Genomic DNA, 18116 nt, shown 5'->3' on the forward strand with positions numbered 1-18116 from the left:
CTTTGAAAAGAGGAGGATGTTTCAATTGACGTGGTCACTGTGGACATTAGACAAGTAACATGTGATTTGAGGCCATCCTGAGTCTGACCTGGAGGAGAAAGTCAGAATACCAGGGAATGGGATAGGTTTGTTGGGCATAGTGATGATGGCACACAGATGCTGGCTCACAATTTAAAAAAAACAAACCTCAGAACATCCCTGTTTGCCACCTGCATCTGGGCAATACCTTTGATACTGGGCCCTCATCTTCCTCAGGGCAGGCTGATTGTTGCCATGGTCTCAGTTTTAGGTCTGTCCCCTGCACCTAACTAAGCAGACATAGCATTTTGTTAACCACTGGGAGAGTATATTCACTGTTCTTCCCCCATGGAAAAGAGGCCCCTCATTTCTGCAGCTTATAAAGCTTATGAACCACAGAACGTGGTTTTGCTGTCAGCCCTGGGTGTACTTTTTTAGTAACAAAGTTATAAACACATCAGCAAAGTACTGTTAATATAAAAAATGCATTCCCTGCTTCCCTTTTTACATGTGAGCTCTGTATTTTTTGGAATTGGGGCTTCTCAAGTCCCATCCTGTTGCTTTGAACCAAAAAACACCTTTGCACATAAAATTTACTGTGAAAAAAAAGAAAAAAGGTCAGTTTTTTTTCTGCTCATCCCTTGCTAAAGCCTTGGCAGGGTGTCACAGGGTGCCTGTCCCAGTGCCACCAGCCAGCCAAGGTAAGCAGTGCACATGTGAGGAAAACAGTGAGGACTATTCAAGAGGAGCTGGGTTGCTTTCCCTCCTGGGTCATCCTAGGTCTGGATTGGGGTTTTTTCCAATAAAATCAAATTAAACAGGATTAAAAAAGAAGGCTAATCTGTTTTAAAATAGCACACCTTAGAGGTCTGTCTGGTGTTTTTCTGAAAGTCCCTTTCTTTGGTGGCTCTTTTGTTTCTTCACTTCTTCTCTTGGCACTTGTGACCACTGGATTTCCTGTGTTAGTTCATGAAAGGATTTAAAAAATAGAGGATCAAGGGTCTTTGAAAAGAAGTCAGGAATGAGGGCAGCTTTCTGCTTTGGATAGGGAATGAACTTTCAGCTGTTGTTGCATTCCATAAGGAACCTAGGATTGGATGTTGAGGGAGTTGCTTCCAGCACCAGGCACCATCTGCAGGGCCCAGACCCGTTGGGGAGTCCTGACCAGGAGATCCTGCAGTTGCTGAACATGAGTTCAGACCTCACTCTGAGACAGCCAGTGGCACCTGTTACCTTTAGGCAGGCACCATATGTCTGTAAGGTGGCTTTCTTCCTTAGGTCATCACACTGCAAGTTGTTGTTCAACAGCTGCTTAAAACTAAAATTAGGCTTTGGGCTGTTTTTTTAAAGGGTGGTTTGAGTGTTTAAAGCTCTGTGTGCATCCAAGCATCACTTACAAGGATGTGAGATGACTTGGGGCACAGCCCATCTCTCTCTCTCTTTCTCTCAATCTCTCTATCTATCTGTATATATATTTATTTTGAAAGCTTGCTTATGCTTTTAACAAGATCCAGTGTATATTTGGTGTTTGGCTCTGTTTGCCAAAAGAAATTGTAGAAGAAAGTACCACCTGTCCAGTGTGCCTGTGCCCCGCTCCGTAGGCATTTGGAATAATTCAGCTGAAGGTTGTTTGTCTCCCTTTCACAGAAAGGTGCTGGATATCATCTGGATTTGTTCTGGGTGGCCATTCTGATGATTGTCTGCTCCTTCATGGGGCTGCCCTGGTATGTGGCTGCTACCGTCATCTCCATCGCTCACATCGACAGCTTGAAGATGGAGACGGAGACTTCAGCCCCTGGAGAACAGCCCAAGTTTTTGGGAGTGAGGTATGTCCAACCACAAAGGCCTTAATTACTGTGTTTGCCTGTAAAATCCTTTTGTACAAAGAATTTTGTGCTGCTCTCTCCCTGTTTCCAAAGCCAGCCGTGAGATTCAGCAGCACAGGTCTCTGGCGATTCCTTGGGCAAACCTCAGGTGTGACTCCTCAGAAGTTTATTTGGCCAGATCAGATGCAGTTTTCCAGTGTTAAAGAAGATAAATTACCTGCAGATTTCTTTATCCATGGAAATGAGGCATTCCTTAGCAAATGTAATAGTCAGACATGCAAACCTGTTCTGCCTAGAGCAGTCAGCTCTACTTAATGGAGTTATTTTTTCTGTGTTTGGTTGCCTTAATTAAGTGGTCTGAAGTGCTTCCGATGGGAGCACTCCTGGAAATCAGGTTGCTTGTTTAGGCAACTAAGTAGAAACTTAATGGCCTGACTTACAGTGCTCAGAAATATAAGTGGCCAAGCTTTTTTGGAAGTGGGAAGCCCTATGGGCACTGATGAAGGCCCATGTTCAGCACGTTGTGAAGGTCTCAACCATTTTTCCAAGCTGCTGGAGTGCTCTGAGCAGGACTCACAATATGTGACTGATCTAAGGGTGGAGAGCTAATGATTTTTTCCCTCTCTAAGCATGGCCGTGTGGGGAATTTGGAGTGCTGGTTAATGGTCTGTAATGTTTAACATGCAAACACACCCCTTCTCACTCAGTAGCAGTGCTGTGTTGACCCCAAACAGCATAAAGAAACCGATCTGGGGTTTGAAAACAGAGCTGTGCAGGGCTTGGTCAGGATCCAGCCACCTGTCTGATGCTGTAGGCTGAAAAACGTGGCTGCAAAAGTGAGTTTTTGGGCTTTATGTTGCGTGCTCAGAATATAAAACCAAAGCTATGGTCCTCACCCAGTGATGTTGTTTCAGGGAGCAGAGAGTCACTGGAGTCATTGTTTTCATCCTGACCGGGGTGTCTGTCTTCATGGCTCCCATCCTGAAGGTAAGGATGGTTAACAGTTCTTTGGAAGCTTAAATCCAAACCTTTTGAAGGCAAACCCGCCATGATTGTAGTGTGCTGCAATAGTGACGAAGTTCAGGGCTGGGAGTCTTGGGCGCTGTGATTTTTTTTCATTTTAAGATTATTCTTCCATGTTTGCATAAAGTTAAGTTTCCTTTTCTTTTATGATTCCTTTTGTACCTTTGCCATGCCTGCATTTTATGGAAAACGAATCACGGATAAAGCTCGAGAGTATGGAAAACATGTTTCTGGAGGAAGTAGTGTAATTAAATGGCATTCCTTCATCTCCTGAATCTTTTTTTCCTGTGAGTTTAGCCAAGACTCTGGACAGATGTGCTGCTCATGGATCTAGGTAGGTTGCTATTTTCCAAGACCAGAAATGCGTTGGCACGTAGCCACAGAGAAATGCATCCTTAGTGGATCATGAGATCGTAGAAGGGAACTGGAAAACCTGCTTATCCCGGTCTTGTGGAGGACACAGCCTACTCTGGGAATGGCGATGGAAGCAGTGCCAAGCACAGACATGCAGTCCAGTGGTAGATGTCAGCTGCAGGTGTCCTTCTTCATGGATCCCAAGGCCGATGGTAGAAGCAGAACATGTCAAATCAGTGGCACCGTGCACTGTAACTCCGGGATGGAGCACATGGGTGTCTGGAGGAGCATTTGGAGGAGGCAGAGGAGTTTTTGGAAGCCACAGGGGCTGCGAGGCACAGTGAGATGTGAGCCTGAGGGGAGGAGGCAGGCAGGGAGCAGCGATGCTGCCTGTGGAGAGAGTGGAAACAGTGGCTTTCCAAAGCCAGCGTGTTTCTCTTCTTCATTTCTAAGGTTGTTTGTATGGCTCGAATTTTGATGTCTTGGTAACAGTTTCCGCCTCTGCACAAACAGGCACTTCCGTGCCCTTAATTTAATGCCTGATTGTGATAATCCTGTTTGTTAGTCCATGTGACCTTTCCCTGCAAGATCCCTCTTCCTCTGTTCCACTGGGGTCTATTATTTCCCCTGTTATTGCTTCAGCCATTAGTTCTTTGCTGTGCTTCCCCTAAGACAGCGTGTGGGGAAGATCCTCGCGGGAGGACGCCTGAGGATAAATCGGCACGCTCCTGGCCCACGTGCCAGCGGGAAGGACCTGGCAGCATTTCAGGACCTTTAGCAAATTCCAGTGGCAGGGTCCTGCTGGAGGGAGCTGCTCTGCTAAATGCATTGCAGAACATTTCAGTCTTCTCCTGCCAGCGGCGAGTTGAACGCTGACGATCCCGAATTCAATAAACCAGGCAATGCATGGAATAATCCCAGCTTTGTTTTCTGGGGGTTTTGTGGTGATTGTGCTGGGTTTGGATGTCACTGGTGTTTCTGCTCAACTGTGGCAGATCTCCACAGAAACATCCTCGGCCCTGCTGAGAGAGTGACAGGCACTTTCCTATAAATACAGTTTTAATCCCCTTGGCCCACAGCAGGTTTGGTCGGAGTGCTGAAGCCAGCAACCCCATCATTGGGGAAGACTTTGCCAAGAGAAAGTCTTCCAAAATGACAGCGCCGCTTGCTGCTCTGCAGGATAATGTACTGAGGTTTCACCTCGGGAGGATCTACGGGATTAATCATCGTGGAATGGAGAAATAATATTTGGGCATTTTTCTTGTTTTTAAAAAAAACCCCACAGAAATAAATAAAAGGGGAGGAGAGCAGTGAAAATGAGCTAGAAAGCTGAACTCTGATTTCTGGAGATGTTGCCTTATCTTGTCTCATCCCCTCAGATCCAGTGAGGGCTTTGAATCCTGTGGTCCCCCACAGCTTTGTGAAGCACACAGTGGGTCCCCACCCCACCCCATTCCACCCACAGTGGTGATGGCAGACCCCCACTGTGGAGAAAACATTTGCCTTTTAATGGGCATTACCAACACGGCTCTCCAGAGGAAGGAAATAAATCCAAGAGAAGGATGAGTTAGCAATCAAGAAGCGTGCAGGAGCTGATAGGGAATGAGACTCGGGAAGGAAGAAAAAAATGTAGGCAGGAAAACTTTGAATGGCACGTGGCCAGGTGACTTAGATGCTCATGTGCCCCCAGGGAAATACTTGTAGGAAATGATGAATAAGGTGGTGGGGAATACACTGAAACACTGGATAGCTGCCCTGTTATTTGCCTCTTTCATGAGCTCCGTGCAGAGGTTGGAAGGGGAGTGTTCCCAGCACAGGAGTTCTGGGAACAGCGGGCACCGTGGCTGTGCTGTGGCTGCCGTTCAGTGGCAGCCACCTGGAACTGCATGAGGGCTGTCCCTTGGAGCTCGTTCCATCCCCCTTGGGCTCCAGTGAATCCCACAAAGGCCGTTATTCAGCTCCTGCCTGTGGTTTGTTCCAAGCATCCCCGTTCCCGTCACGCCAGGCTGGCGGCACAGTTCTGCTGGGGGGGACAGAGACTCGTTCTGAGGAGTGTGTGTGGTGTTCCTCACTCCCACAGGAAGTGGTGGATGGAGGAATGGGTGGCACTTAGCACTCGAGGGAGCAATAAGTGATGTTTGAAAGGACAGATCCTGACAGTGAAGAAGGGAACTCTCAGTCCTGTATTTGGGATTAGTTAGGGATTAATGTGTGTGAGAGATGGAGCGGGCAGAGATTGGGTTGGCATGACTGTCGTTGCTGAGGTGGGGCTCCAGAGAAGAGCCTTTCTGCATGGATTTGCATGACTTACTGAGCCGGATGTGGAATCACAGGATTGTGTCAGTTGGAAAAGCCCTCTAAGATCACCCAGTCCAACCAGCACTGCCAAGCCCACCATTAAACCCTGTCCCCAGGTGCCTCGTCTACACAGCTTTTAAATTCCTCCAGGAATGCTGACTCCACCGCTTCACAACCCTTTCCATGAAGAGGTTTCTCCTAATATCCAGTCTAAACCTCCCCTGGCACAACATTTCCACTTGTTCTGTCACTTGCTACCTGGGAAAACAGGATATACCTCAAACCGCAGGATCGCTCTGCCTTTTCTTCTTCTCTGCCTTCTACTTCCAGTCTCATCACAAAGCCAGAGGTGAAAGGCAGTTTGCAGCTCACTGGAGCATGTTTCCCCACCTCCTCCTTAACTCGCTGACTCCCTGCCGTCATTCCCTGTGGTTCTTGGCCAGACGTCCGAGTCCTGGTCAAGTGGGGGAGTGTGATTGCACAAATGTCCTCGTGTCTCTCAGAACACAGCAGAAGGATCTATTTATTTGGCTTTGTTTTGCTTGATTATTTATATGGCTTTATTCCTCCGCGTTGTCCACTCATAGATGCAGTTGGAGTTGATCACAGGCTGGGACTGACATCCCACCGCGTGTTGACAGTGCACTGTGTTCAGGGAGGGTTGTTCACCTGGTTTCTCCTGCTCTTCCTCCCACAGTTCATTCCCATGCCTGTGCTCTACGGTGTCTTCCTCTACATGGGTGTCGCGTCCCTCAACGGCGTGCAGGTGAGTCCCTCCAACATCACGGACAAGGTAGCAGTCATTAACCAGCACAGGGGCTCTCCCACAGCCCTCCAGCTTTTCACTCCTCCTTCACTGCCTCATCTTCCTTCCCAAGAAACCCAGGGAGGGTGGCAGCTGTCACAGCCATTGCACAACCTGGGTGTCCTGAGGTGAAGACCGAGGGAGAGCAGCCAAGTCTGTGCCAGGGGGTGCTTTGTGAAGACCCAGGTCCATCCTGGGCCTTGGAGCAACCTGGTCTAGTGAAAGGTGTCCCTGCCTGTGGCAGGGGGATTGGAACAAGATGGTCCTTAAGGTCCCTTCCAACCCAGACCGTTCCAGGATTCCATAGGCTTCCTCCCCAGCTCAGGCTCACTCCCAGGGTGGTTCGGGTCCTCTGCCACAGACTGAAGGCAAACAAGGAGGATGATTCATGGCAGTGGGGTTATTCTGCAATGCTAACGAGCGGGAACATTGTTCTCTGGGGAGGGGAAGCCAAGCCCCTCTCTTTGTCGTTGAGGAAATCTTATGTAAGGAGCCGTTCTCATGGCCAGCGCCTGTAGCTGGCCCAAGGAGGCTGGAAGTGGTTTTGTTGCTTTCTGGCACCCTGTTAAATATGGCCTTTCTTTTACTGCTGGGTTGTGCCCTAAGGGGAGGGGACTGCCTGTTCTGTGAGCTCCAGGAGAATTCCCTCGGGGGTTCTGCAAAACAGCCCAAGGTTCCATTCACTGTTGCAGGATCTGTCTGGTCCTGGCAGTGGGCAGCGAGCCCACCTCGGGCAGGGGACAACGCAGGGATTGTCCTGTTGGCCCTGGGGCTGGCTCTCCCGGAGGGGATTTCCCCTGCTCCTGGCCCAGGTGATCGGGGGACTGGGCAGATTGTTTCCCACTAATCAAATGTGTTTTTCACTGCATGAGAAATCCCCATTTTGGTTTAACTCCAAGTCCATCCGGTCCAACACAGGGCAAAGGGGCACTGCTGGGAAAGCTGCCCGTCTTCCTCGCTCTTCGGCGAGGTGCTGCTCTGTTCTCTGGCAGTGTGGTGTCTGCCCTCTCCTCTGCTGACCTCTGCTCCTGATTTATTTGGGGAAAAGAAAAGCACTGTTCCTAAATGCTGAATGTCTTTACTTGGCAGGACCAGGGCAGGGGAGGGCAGCAGAAGTGCCCCAGAGTGTGATGCTGACCCTGGTTTGGGCATTCATCTTGTTTTCTCTCTTTTTTGTGCATCCTGCATTTCATTTCACTGTCCCTTTCTTTTCTTTTGCAGTTCATGGATCGTCTGAAGCTGCTCTTGATGCCTCTAAAACACCAGCCTGACTTTATCTACCTGCGCCACGTCCCTCTGCGCAGGGTCCACCTCTTCACCTTCCTGCAGGTGGTGTGCCTGGCCCTCCTCTGGATCCTCAAATCCACCGTGGCTGCTATCATATTCCCTGTCATGGTAGGTGATGCCTTCCATCACATCTGTCCCTCCCTCCCTTCTCCCTCACATCCCTCCCTTTCACAGCCTGCACCTTCTGCAGTCATTCCCTCCCATAAATGGGTAAATCCAACCTCTCCCTGCCAAATCCCTGGCTCAGGGCTCTGCTCATGGGACTGGTGTAGGACTGCATGGGGTCAGTGTGGCCGTACCTGCCTTCACATAAATCCTCTGGAGGAAAACGAGCCTGGAAAGTTAATTTTTTCCCAGAAAGGTGTAGTTAGTGTTGACCGTTCCTGGCTGCCAAGGTTAGATTTGCCATGGTTTCTCCTTGAGCTGCATGAACCAAGGAGAGGAGCAGTTTTCCTGTTTTAGTCCACACTAATTACTGAATACAGAATGTCTCCCTGGCTTTTAAATAGCACAAATTGACAAAACCAAGAAGGAGGCTCAGTGCTAAGAGGGGTGCCAGAGGGAGGGAAAGGATTAGAGGAAAAAAAGGAATGTTTCCTTGAACTTGAGTAAAAAGACCCTAATGTTTTTTCACATCAGAGGGTGATTATTCAGATCATTACTGGAGCTACAGACACGGGCGCTCTCTGGCTTGGAGATAGGTCAGACTGATGCAAAGGCAAAGCTTTATGAAACTCCTGAGTAAATTTGGACCCCCCAGGTCACCTGATTTCAGGTTTATGGACAAGTAAAAATCTCAGTTGTGTGGGCAGGTCCTTGCAGTGCTTATTTAAGGGACAGAAGGAGGGAGGGCAGAACCCAGATCAAGGACAAGCTGGTGAAATGAGAAAAGATGATGCAAGTAAAAAAATCCTCCAAATGTTCCTTCTGGGACACATGCTTCTGTAAAAGGCATTAAAAATCAGCAGTTCCCACTCTTCCCGTTCCATCGCTTTTCCATGTCTGTCTTGTGCTGCTGTTGGAAGCTGAATCTAAAATCTCTTTGCCCATAATAGAATCTGAGTGAAGCCCAGGTCTGCCAGACTTTGTTACAATAGTGCAAACTCAGGGAAGGCACAGCCACAGCTCTGATGGAGCTGGATATGATGGCAAAACCTCACTTACTTGCACTCAGGAACCAAATTACTGTGAACTCCCAATTTGTGAGGATCCAGACAGTAGCCAACTCCCTGTTTATTTGGAGGGAAGGCATTTCAGCATGGCAGTAATTCATAGTGGGATGGTCACGGGTGTCTGCGTGGCATCTTTCCACCCCCTGAGTAATTCCTCACGTCTGTGATCGCGTCTTAAGTTATGCAAGTCAAAGCTTGAGATCTTTTCCTGGGAATTGTTTGTGCTGTTGATCACCATTGCTTGGCACAAACTTTTCCTTAAAGGCAGCCTGTTGGGAATGGGTTACAGCTTCCAGCCTGTCCATGTACCCCTTGGCAAAGCCTATGTGGGATCTGATGGGGGTGTCAGACCCAGCGTCCCTGTAAACACCCATTTGAGACACATCCCTTACTTTTTTCCCAGTGCCTTTGACTGCAGTGTTGCACAGAACAAGCTTTTTCTCCAGTTCCCTGCAGCTATAATTTGAGTAAACTTTATTCTGCAAACTCTGGGGGCACAGATTGGTCCTTGTCTGATTTCTAAACAGCCCTTGCATCTGGGGAATTGGTGAGAAGTAAGGCCAAGTTTTATTACTCAGGCTGCCCCGCAAACCTGCATCCAAAAGTAAATGAAAACACTCATTTTTTGTCTCTTTATTGTTTATAATACAGGAGTATTGAGTGACTGCAGTACTGTTTTGTGTCCATTGTTTATTCTGATGTGAAGCAGTCACAGCTCAGCCTTTGCAGTTGACAGATGTGTCCCAGGTGTTCACCACCTTATCTGTATGTTCATTTGCAGCCAGAATTCACGTGGCTTAGAAGCAGCATTGAGAGGAAAGTGTTCCCAGTGAAAGGTAAAATGTGACTGGGAATCCCTCTCTGCCTTTGCAGATCCTGGCCCTGGTAGCAGTCAGAAAAGCCATGGACTACCTCTTCTCCCAGCATGACTTAAGCTTTCTTGACGACGTCATTCCAGAAAAGGACAAGAAGAAAAAAGAGGATGAGAAGAAGAAGAAAAAGAAGAAGGGCAGTATGGACAGTGACAATGATGATGTAAGGAGCTTTCTGCTCTTGTCACATTCCTCCTTCCTAGCTACCTAACCCCGGGCACAGTCCGTGCCCCTGCCCAGTGCTCTCTCGGAGCTGACAGCTCAGTCTTTTGCTGCTGCAGCAAATGGACCCCAAAGAAAACTTCTTTCCTACGTTGCCTTCCCTTTTCCAACCTGTGGTGGGTGGTTTGTGCATTGCCAGGAATGAGATCACACTTGCCAAGAGCAGTAGGTACCTGCTGGGATGTCATGCCCCTTGCTAGAATGCCTCTCATCACCCTGCCTCCTCCAGCTTCCCTCCTCTGCCTTTCTCCCCATCGTTGTCTCTTACATTTTAGGAGGAGAATGCTTTTCACCAGCACCTTTGGTCCTTCTGGTTTTCTTTTTTTCTTTTTTTATTCTTTTTTTAAATTTTTGTAATGGTTCTTTTTTTTTGAAAGCACAAAAAAGATGTGACTGCTTTCTGTTGGTAATACTCATCATTTAAATATTTCCTGAGCATCCATGCCCTCTGCTGTACACTCTGGTCCTACCTCAGGTTGCAGCATATCCTGAAATAGCAGAAAGTGACCTGACTAGACAAGACCCACGTGCCTTTGACTCTTCTGTTTCTTACTGTATATATCAGAAGAAGAAATATAGTCCTGGTGCCTTCAAATGTAATGTTATCCTGCTCAGGTCTAACTCAAATCCTTTAAATTTATACTGAAGTGCTAAACACACTCCACGGAGAGTCCAAAGCATGACATCACCACTTCTGCTCGTGTATCCACCCAGGGTCCATGAAGAAGGGCTTTCCCTGGGATGTAGGGAGAGGTAAGGTCCCCTGAAGCTGGAAGAGAATCCCATTTTGTCACGGCAGGAGAAACAGCTGGGAGGATTGGCTCTTACTTCAGACAGCAAGCTCCCCTGTCCCGTCATTCCTCCAGTTCCCAGGGTGAGGGTTTCCTTCAGCACCTAAATTTGTGCAAACCAAAATGAGATTAAAAGAGGCCCTGCTGAGTAATCAGCAAAGGTTTGATTCCATCCCCTCCTCTTGACTGGTCTGCATCCAGCAGCTCCAGCCATGGCTCCCCTCTGTCCTGTATGTTTTAAGCTATCTCCTCTCTTCCCAGGCTTTTCCTGAATTCCAGGTACAGTAATTAATCTAGTGAGTAAGAGATTTTATGCAAAACGTTGGTTCTTAACTCTTGTTGGGTTTTTTTCAGCGCTTGCTTTTACCAGCTTCCTGAATGTACAGCTCTGGGCATTACTGGTTGGATTACTTTCCTTCTTTCCCTTCCAGAAATATCCACCCACAGGGTTAATCCTGTGGGATTTGGGGGGCAATTCACGGGTCTGAGTTCAGCCAAGGGAACTGCTGGGCGTTGCTAATGCTTTATTTGAGTTATGCTTGTCCCTCAGCCTCATAAAAATAGTCCCATCTTGCTGTTGGGAGTATGAAATAAGGCACTGGATGTCAGTTATGATAAAAAATAACTTAAAATAAGAATAATAATCCAAGGAGAGCAATTCTCTGGCCTCCCTAGTGTTTTCCTGCCCTGACTGGAAGGTCTCCTCCCTCCACCCTGGCACTGTGGGTCTGGTTCTCTCCAGGAACCAAGATGTCCCAATGTTTCTTGCAAATCCCACCTTCCTGCCTTTGCCAAGTTAGGCAATATCAGCCTTTCCTTGGCTATGAGAAGTTCCCTTTATTTTTAAAAAAGCAGAATAATTCCAAGTCCCGTCTGCTAAGCATAAGCAGGTGGGTGACAGAAGGCAGTGGGGTGTAAGCCCTGCTAGTACCCCAGCTTTTCCCTTTGCCTCTTCCTGACCTGGTTGCTGTTTGTCCTGCCAGGCCAGGGATCCTGAATCCCTCCAAGGGTCCTGGAATTGATGAACTAGAGGTGTAACTGAGGCTGGGTTTTACCCCAATTAAAGAGAGGTTGCTGAGCCAGCCCAGCATACGGAACCTCTGCCCTCATAGAGCAACTGGGAACAACTAAGGGGTTTTACAGAAATGCCAGTAGGATAAAGGGTTTGGATGAGCTTTCCCAGCAGCCAGTGCCCTGCTGTGTCTGCCTACAGATCCGTTTTCTGTCTGTATTTCCTGCAGCCGACTCCAAGCAGAATGGGATGGTGTCTTAAAAGCTGGTGGGGTGGGAAAGGGGAAGATCTGTGTTAATTTACAATTCCACAAGATTATCCTTTCAGTCTGTTTTATTTTTGGAGTGTGAAGGACAAGGGGAAGTGGGGTGCAGTGGGGAACCAGTGGAATCTACCAGGCAACTAAAATTAAGCTGGACGATGCTTTTCTCTTTTTCCTTCTTTTCTTTTCCCCGTTCCTACAGAAACTATGTGAAGGATAATTTTAATGTGTGGGAGACGATAAGAGAGAGAGCAGTGGGAATGTTCTAAGACCTTTTACACGTTTCTTTCACAGTCTGACTGCCCCTACTCAGAAAAAGTCCCAAGTATTAAAATACCAATGGACATCATGGAGCAGGAACCTTTCCTAAGTGATAGCAAACCTGCCGACAGTGAGTAGAACTAACCTCTTGCATGCCTGCTTGACTCTGACTTGCACTACAAATATATATCTATATATTTATTTTTATTTTTTAATCTTTCCTTTTACTTGAGAAGTACTTCTTCTTGTTCTATTTTTTTTCCTCTCTTTTTTAATTTCCAGGCCTCTGCTTTATGACAGATTTTGCTTTTGTGAGCTTTTTGTTTTGTTTTGTTTTGTTTTTTTTTCCTTTGCTGGTTACAAAATCAGTGTTGTTCTTTCTGGTGCCTCCAGCTTAAGTGCTTTTCTCCAGCTCCTGACAGATCTCCTGGCCACCCACTCTCTCCTCTCCTCCTCTCCCCCTTGGTGTTAACCTGCTGATGGTGGGATTTATTTTTTTCCTGTGAGTCTGGTGTTCTGGATTTGCAGCGCTGTCCTGTCACTGTTTGTTTCCTTAGGTGCCAAGCAGTTGCAAAAAAAATCAGCACTTAACAGAGTAATTAATTATTTGTGTCATTAAGCTGCCCAGGCAGGGATCAGTTGATCATTAACTTATTTCCCTTCTTAGGTGATTTGCTTTTGTGCTCTTCTCTTGGTTTTAATTTCTCATGTTAATATCCACAAATGCTGATTGTAATCTTTATTTTCAGTCATTCCCACTTTACATTTTCCTCTTTTAAGTGAGGAATCACAGCTGACCTTGACTTTTTTGCCTTTGGGCTGACTTTTTAATATACTAAGGGTGTCATATGCTGTTTTGTTGTGAGGTGGGAGGGAAGAAATAGAAATCAGAGTAATAAATTAGTGCTGCTGCCAGACTGGTAATTCCTGGGAGTAGGACCTAAAGCCCTAGATGATAAATCCTTAAATTATCCTTAGGGTTTAAGAGCTGAGACCCAAGTCCCTTTCCTTTTGGTGGCATAGAGAGGCCTTGGGCAACACGGAGCATTGCTCTGTGGGTTTTAGATACAGAAGCACTTAGAGATTGGGGGTTATAAAACAAAAGTAATGGAGAAGAGACATTTTCCAGGTTATTTAGATATCGTCAGTGTTTTGCTGATACCAGCAAACCTTCCAAAATCAGCCTCAGGCAACCACACATCCTCCTCATTCTGTGAAAACACTCTGATATGCTAAAAGCAAATTGCATCCTAAATATTGTTCCGCAGGATTTTAGGATCAGATGCCCTGTTTTCAACATCTTTATGGCTAAAATAGTTAGGGAGAAGTTAATTCTGCCACGTTGGAATGCCCTTGGAGATGGCATGGGGTAAATCACCCATGAGCCAAGCTGTAGTTGGTTTGTGTATTGGTACATTTCTGTAATCAAATATTTGATTTGTTGCATTTTAATTAAAAATAATGAAAAAAAAATTAAACTTATCAGGCCATTGGAACAGAAAAAACAGCCAGAATTCAGTACCACTCTGGTGTTGTCCTTGGATATAACTGTGCTCTGCGATCCAAAATATATTCCTAATAATACCACTAACATCAGCTTTCCTCCAGCAAGAGGAATAGGGCTGTTATCCCCAGAGGAATAACACAGGGTCAGGAGAGAGAAGCCAGTCCAGGCAACAAACCACCCTATTTCTCCCAAGGAATGTGGGTGTGACAATGGGAGCACAGGGTAACTGAGAGGAGTAGATCCAAGGTAAGTGTCCAGCCCTAAAAGTGGGCGAGCTCCTGGGAAACTGGGCCTGTTGGTACCACAAGGGTTTTTATCTTGGAGGAGAGAGAGAGAGAGGAGTGGAGTGAATCCATCTGACAGGCAGCAGGAAAAGATCTTTGCCAATGGATGAGGGTTGGAAAAACTGAGACAGGGCTGGAGGAGCTATCAGTGCTGCAGCAATGACAGCCCAGGCTTTCTTCCCCTCCTCAGGAGAAAAATCACCAACATTCCTTGAACGCCACACGTCTTGCTGATACAATTCCTTTCCTTCAATCACACGCCATGCCAAGGTAAGCACCTGGAAAATACACTTTGGAATCATCTCAGAAAAGTATCTCTGCTCCCCCTCAGCACACCCAAAGTTTGCTGTAGGAGATTCTTGAAAAAAAGCTCTTGGAGAATGTTCCCTACCTTGGATTGCAGCATCCTGAAGTGATTTATGAACAAGTTGATTCCATAATTATTCCAGCCCTTGCAGTGCTTGGGATGGGAAGTGGAGAACCTGTGGGAGACGTGAAGGCTTCACTAGCCTTGGATAGACCCCGGCTGCAGCACTGAGGACTGGTTTGGGAGCCAGACCAGGAGAAGGAGAGAAAGACTCCCCCTGGGAGGAGTCAAGAGGGGCAGTGCTAAGGGGAAATAATCCATTTTCCCATATCTGTGGTGGAAAATAGAGTAAATAATAACCTTAAATTGCAGCAAGGAGGAGTTAAGTAACAGTTCCTCAGAGTTCAGTCCCTTGGGGCCACATGGGACTTCCCAGCACCAGGAGTTGGATCTGGACCAAGGCAAGGATAGTCCTCTGAAATGTCAAAGATGTGTCTGTGCTTCCAGGTGTTAGAGAGAGTCTGAAATTCAATCCAGTGGTGATATCTGGATTATTTCAGTGGCAGTTTAGGAGCGTTGCCACAGCACAGGGTGAAGGACCAAGATGCCCCATCCCCAGAAGTGTTCAAGGTCAGGTTAGACAAGGCTTGGAGCAGCCTGGTCTAGTGGAAGGTGTCCCTGCCCATAGCAGGCACTTGGAACTGGATGATCTTTAAGGTCCCCTTCCAACCCAGACCATTCTGGGATTCTATGAGGCACAGAGTGCTGGACACTTGGAGCTCCTCAGTCAGTGAAATGGGTGATTTTGTCTCCTGCCATGGGCATTGTTCAGAGCAAGTCATTCAGACAGCCTTATGTGATGTGTGGAGCTTATCTTAAATGCAGCTGTGCAGAGTTTGTCGCACACTGACCTTGTCTTCCTTCTTCTTCGCAGCCCTCCACGAACTCCAGTAAAAGTTGTGCCTCAAATTAGAATAGAACTTGAGCCTGAAGACAATGGTTATTTCTGGAGGAGCAAGGGAACAGAAACTACTTTGTAATTTGTCTGTCTGTCCAATCTTCTACGGAATTTATTTTGTCACTAGCCAAATATTAAAAAGCTCCCTGCTCCCCGCTGGCAAAGGTAAATGAGCCACCCCTCTGCCCGTGCCCCCCAGGTCCCTCTGGGCCCCCCCACGCCGACACCAGGACTCGGATTGCCTTCTCCAGAGTGTCTCCCGTTGCAAGGAGGGCAGGAGCGTTAAGGATGTCACGCGGTACCTGTGGGAAGTGCCAGAGGCGCCAGTGGTCCTGCACCCGGTGCTTGTCTGGCAGAACAAAGCTGACCTCCAGGCTGATTCCGTGTCTGCTCCCGCTGCTCGGGGATGCTGGAACGTGCTGCTAACCCTCACGCTCTCACCTGTAGTTAAAAGGAGAAGGTACTTCACTCCCAGCACAGACAGACCGTTGCCATTGCTGTAGCATGTTTGGAAATGTCCCTTTCCTATGCAATTTTTTTTTAAAGAAACACTTTAATGGACTTAATCCGTCAGGTACATGGAAGAGTGTTATTTTCCTAGATTATTTTGTTTAAATTATGGGGGCCTAACCTATGACTTCTTTTTTTTTTTTTTGTCAATTTTTTTAACCTTTTTTTAATTACTGTAAAGAAAAATGAATTTTTTTCCTGCAGCAGGAAACGTATAGTTATGAGTAGTTCTACCTCTTATTTCTAGATGCCAGGCTTTCTGTAAAAAATGTATTGTACCATATATAATGTGATTTTTACAAAAAAAACAAACCCACCACACCACAGTCTCCAGGACGTGGCACAGGGCTGGATTGGTTCCATTAACACCTTCTGCTCCGAAGCATCTGGCTGTTTTAGGGTTATGTTGGTTTTATGGGTTTTATTTTTTATGAGTAATCTTTGCTGTGAAGGAGACGGGATGTGATCCGCATCCTCCTGCATCCCACACCATCATCTGTGGAATTTACCCGAAATCTTGGCTACTCAGCTTCTCAGCCCCAGACCCGGCAATGCAGCAGGACCAAGCAGGCCAGGCACGGGCATCCCAGGATTTTGGGGTGGAACCAAGTGAGCAATCACCTCAGGGGAGGATTTTCTCTCTGTAGTGTGTTGATACTGGTGTGTGCATCTAAACAAGCCTTTGGGAAACTGGGCTTCACCAGGACATGAGGGAACACACTAAAAGCTTCATCCAAAAATTAAAATAAGAAGGAAGAATCCCCGAGCTGTCCAGGTGAATTCCCTGATGGAGACAACCCCACTGCAGAGGAAGGGCACGTGCTGCCGCTTGGTCCTTGTGAAACCAAAGTTCCTGTTGGTGAAGTCGAGAGGATTTTCTGATGGTGCTGAGACCTTAAATGCCAAATTTTAGCATCTGTTCCCGCGAAGGAGCCGTCACCTCCGTACATCCCCCGCTCACTCTCAAGGGGTCTTCGCTTCCGTTTCCATGAAAGCTGTGTTGTGTGTCACAGGAACGCAGCTGAAACCTGCTCTGAAAAGGCTGGAGAGACATAGGAAAAGGCCTGAAGAGGAGCAGCTCAATCCAAATTGGGTATTTCGTAGGAAAAGCCTGGGTGGGCGCTTCAGGGAATAGGTGTGGAGGCTGACCCAAAGCCCTCTGAGATCAGAGTCGGCCGTCAACAACGACCTTCCCCTCACAAATCCAAGGTCCCAGCTCCCGGTGGGACCCCGACGGCCACCAGCCACAGCCAGCTTTGTCCCAGCTCCGGGAACACGGTGGCCACCAGCCTCTGGCCTGCTGATACACCTTTGTATTTGTATTTTTATTTTGAATCAACAGCACTTTCAGCTACTTTTATTATTGTTTTTAATTCTCCTAAGTCTGTATTTGCTTTGGAGGAGAGAATGAAAACTTGGGATGAAATGAAGTGGATCAGGATGGTGGAACAAAAAGGAAAAAAGCAGAAAACATTTCAAATATTATTAAAGTGATTTTTTTTCCAGTAATATAAACCATGAAATTCCTTATAACATTATAGTATTTTACAGTTTTATGAAGCTTTCTATTGTGACTTTTATGGAATCAAAAGATGAAGATGATGAGATATTTTAGCATTTATATTTTTCAAAATTAAATGTATACTGAAAATAAAGTAACTTTATGCATTTATGGGAGAGTTCATGTCCATTTTCGCTCCTTATGTGTCCAGTCTTGTCTGATTGAATTGAGATCTGAGGATCACTGTGGTGGTATGGGGGAGTGGCTGGCAATTTGGAAGCAGGCGTCATTGGTTCGCCTGGATTGCCAAGGAGCAGCATGGAGATGAGCCCACTGGTGCCAGGGGTGTCACCTCCTTCAGGAAGCAGGCGGTGGGTGCAGGGGAGATGCAGCAGGTGGAGACCATGGAGAGGAAGGTCCTGGTGGAGCCCAGGAGCACAGGCAGAGGCGCCTGGCTGTAGCTGCTGCCGTACTCGTCCAGATACCTGCGGCAGGGGCGGGATGAGGAGACCCGGCACCCCGGGATCGGGAGCAGGAGCTGCGGGATTTAGGGGCGTTGGGGCTGCCCGGGGATGGGAGCCCTCTCCGGCTACCGGGAACGGCGAGTCCGCACTGCAGGACTTGACCGACAGGGCCGAGGACTGCGGGAGGGACAAGTGGTTATGGCCACCCACGACACACTCTCTCATCCCAGCCGTGGTTTGGGGTCCATCCCCCGCTTTTGGGTCGCGCCCCGGGGCTGCAGTCCCGGCCGTGCCCACCGGGGTCACCGCTCTCCCGTGCCAAGGCACAGCCCCGGCTCCCCCGGCCCGAGCGGGACCGTGTCCCGTTCCCTGGGGGGGTCCC

General features: G+C 47.6%; 1 protein-coding gene across 8 annotated transcripts in view; it reads left to right on the top strand.

Moving 5' to 3' along the window:
• The window catches only part of SLC4A4 (solute carrier family 4 member 4), a 140702-nt gene extending 123261 nt beyond the window's left edge, over positions 1-17441 (top strand). For 7 of the 8 annotated variants that reach the window (XM_064653726.1, XM_064653724.1, XM_064653725.1 and 4 more), the window contains 8 exons: positions 1666-1844; positions 2759-2831; positions 6217-6285; positions 7546-7719; positions 9657-9818; positions 12237-12333; positions 14185-14264; positions 15236-17441. In XM_064653726.1, the coding sequence (XP_064509796.1) occupies positions 1666-1844; positions 2759-2831; positions 6217-6285; positions 7546-7719; positions 9657-9818; positions 12237-12333; positions 14185-14228 (798 nt within the window). In that variant the 3' untranslated portion in view covers positions 14229-14264; positions 15236-17441. Of the gene's footprint in view, positions 1-1665; positions 1845-2758; positions 2832-6216; positions 6286-7545; positions 7720-9656; positions 9819-12144; positions 12334-14184; positions 14265-15235 lie in introns of those variants that run through there. The other variant, XM_064653730.1, reaches the window with a different exon arrangement.
• Positions 17442-18116: the final 675 nt, after the last annotated feature.

Source organism: Pseudopipra pipra, chromosome 4 (assembly GCF_036250125.1).
Source record: "Pseudopipra pipra isolate bDixPip1 chromosome 4, bDixPip1.hap1, whole genome shotgun sequence".
Taxonomy (NCBI): domain Eukaryota; kingdom Metazoa; phylum Chordata; class Aves; order Passeriformes; family Pipridae; genus Pseudopipra; species Pseudopipra pipra.